The sequence below is a fragment of the Cynara cardunculus genome, unplaced genomic scaffold (assembly GCF_001531365.2).
Source record: "Cynara cardunculus var. scolymus isolate 2C unplaced genomic scaffold, CcrdV1 Un_Scaffold_1866, whole genome shotgun sequence".
NCBI lineage: Eukaryota > Viridiplantae > Streptophyta > Magnoliopsida > Asterales > Asteraceae > Cynara > Cynara cardunculus.
The window spans coordinates 65,656-67,382 of NW_020200898.1; the positions used below are offsets into that span (position 1 = coordinate 65,656).

Genomic DNA, 1,727 nt, shown 5'->3' on the forward strand with positions numbered 1-1,727 from the left:
TATACTAACCATGTACGTATTAGCATATAACTAGGACTCTATTTAATTTAAACAAGGCAATTATCTATATATCCCTATATCTTAAACAAGGCAATTATCTATATATCCATATATCTTAGGAATAGATAATTATCACATTTAAGTTAAGCTTGATAACTTGGACACTCCAACTTATCTTCTGCTCAACCCGATCCACGCCTAAGCCATAATCGGGACTCAGATAATTTCGCCAACAATCACCCCCCGAATTTCTGAGCGAGGAGGTCAACTCTTGCACACCAAGTAATGATCTCATCTCCATGAACCTTATACGAGCCAAGACCTTCGTTAACGGATCTGCCCTCTGTTTGTCTCCGGATACATGTTCGACTACTATCTGCTCATTTTCAACACACTCTAGGATAAAATGATATCGAGTATGGATGTGTTTGCTTCTACCATGGAAGACGGGTTCTTTGACAACGCAATTGCCGATTTATTATCAACACGGATCAGCACCTTCTGTTTCTCCAACCCTGTCAACTCTGCCAATAACTCCCTTAACCAAATTGCTTGACATGCAGCTGCAGTAGCTGCCATGAATTCAGCTTCACAAGAAGATAATGCCACGGTAGCTTGCTTTTGTGAGCACCATGTGATAGGTGTCGCACCAAGATAGAAAACATGACCCGTAGTACTTCGTCCATCGTCTATGTCAACATTATGACCGCTATCACTATATCCAACCAGTTTCATGTCGTTGTCTCGCTCATATTTTATTTCGAACGAGGTTGTATCTTTGAGATAGCGAAGGATTTGCTTAATAGCTCGTGCATGTGATTCTCTAGGGCTTTGCATATATCGACTAACTACCCTAACCGAGTATGTCAAATCTGGACGAGTATGTAAGAGGTAACGTAAGCAACCCACTAATTTTCGATACGGAGTAGCCTCAACTTTCGGTTCCTTTTCGGCTTTCGACAACTTGAATCCCGGTTCCATTGGATATAAAGTTGGATTGCAATCTTCCATTCCTGCTTCTTTTAAGATTTTCTTGGCAAGGCTTTCTTGCTTGATCTTCACACGACCCTTTTCTTGAGAGATTTCGATACCCAAGTAATAAGTTAATTCACCAAGATCTGACATTTCAAACTGAGACGCCATCCTTATCTTGAACTGATTTATGAGCTCTAGGCATGTTCCTGTCACGAATAAGTCATCCACATAAACCGCAACAATGATAAATTTTCCATTGAGTACCTTTTTGTAATCTGCCTTTTCTTGCAAACATTGTTGAAAACCTATGTTCTTTAGAATATTGTCGAGCTTTATGTTCCATCCCCTTGGAGCTTGTCTTAGGCCATATAAAGCTTTTGCCAACTTGTAAACTTTTCCTTCCTCTCCCGGTTTTTCAAAACCCTCAGGTTGGGTAACGTAGACTTCTTCTTTTAATTCTTCGTGCAAGAAGGCCGTTTTGACGTCTAAGTGATGAATCTTCCATCCTTTTCCGGCTGCGAGAGCAATCAGGAGTCGTATTGTCTCCAGTCGAGCTACTAGCGCGAATACATCATCAAAATCAATATCGGGTTGTTGAACATAGCCTTTAGCAACTAAACGCGCTTTATATTTATTAATCGAACCATCTGCGTTTCTTTTAACTTTAAACAACCACTTTAACCCGATGGGTTTAACTTCTTTGGGTAGAGAAACAAGCTTCCAAGTATTATTCTTCTCGATGGAATCAATCT

At 40.1% G+C, this 1,727-nt stretch overlaps 1 protein-coding gene across 1 annotated transcript in view; it reads left to right on the forward strand.

Annotated features, from left to right (window-relative positions):
- Positions 1–129, forward strand: part of LOC112502750 (ultraviolet-B receptor UVR8) — a 26,580-nt gene extending 26,451 nt beyond the window's left edge. The window contains exon 10 of the mRNA XM_025106747.1: positions 120–129. Coding sequence (XP_024962515.1) covers positions 120–129 — 10 coding nt within the window. The remainder of the gene's footprint in view (positions 1–119) is intronic.
- Positions 130–1,727: the final 1,598 nt, after the last annotated feature.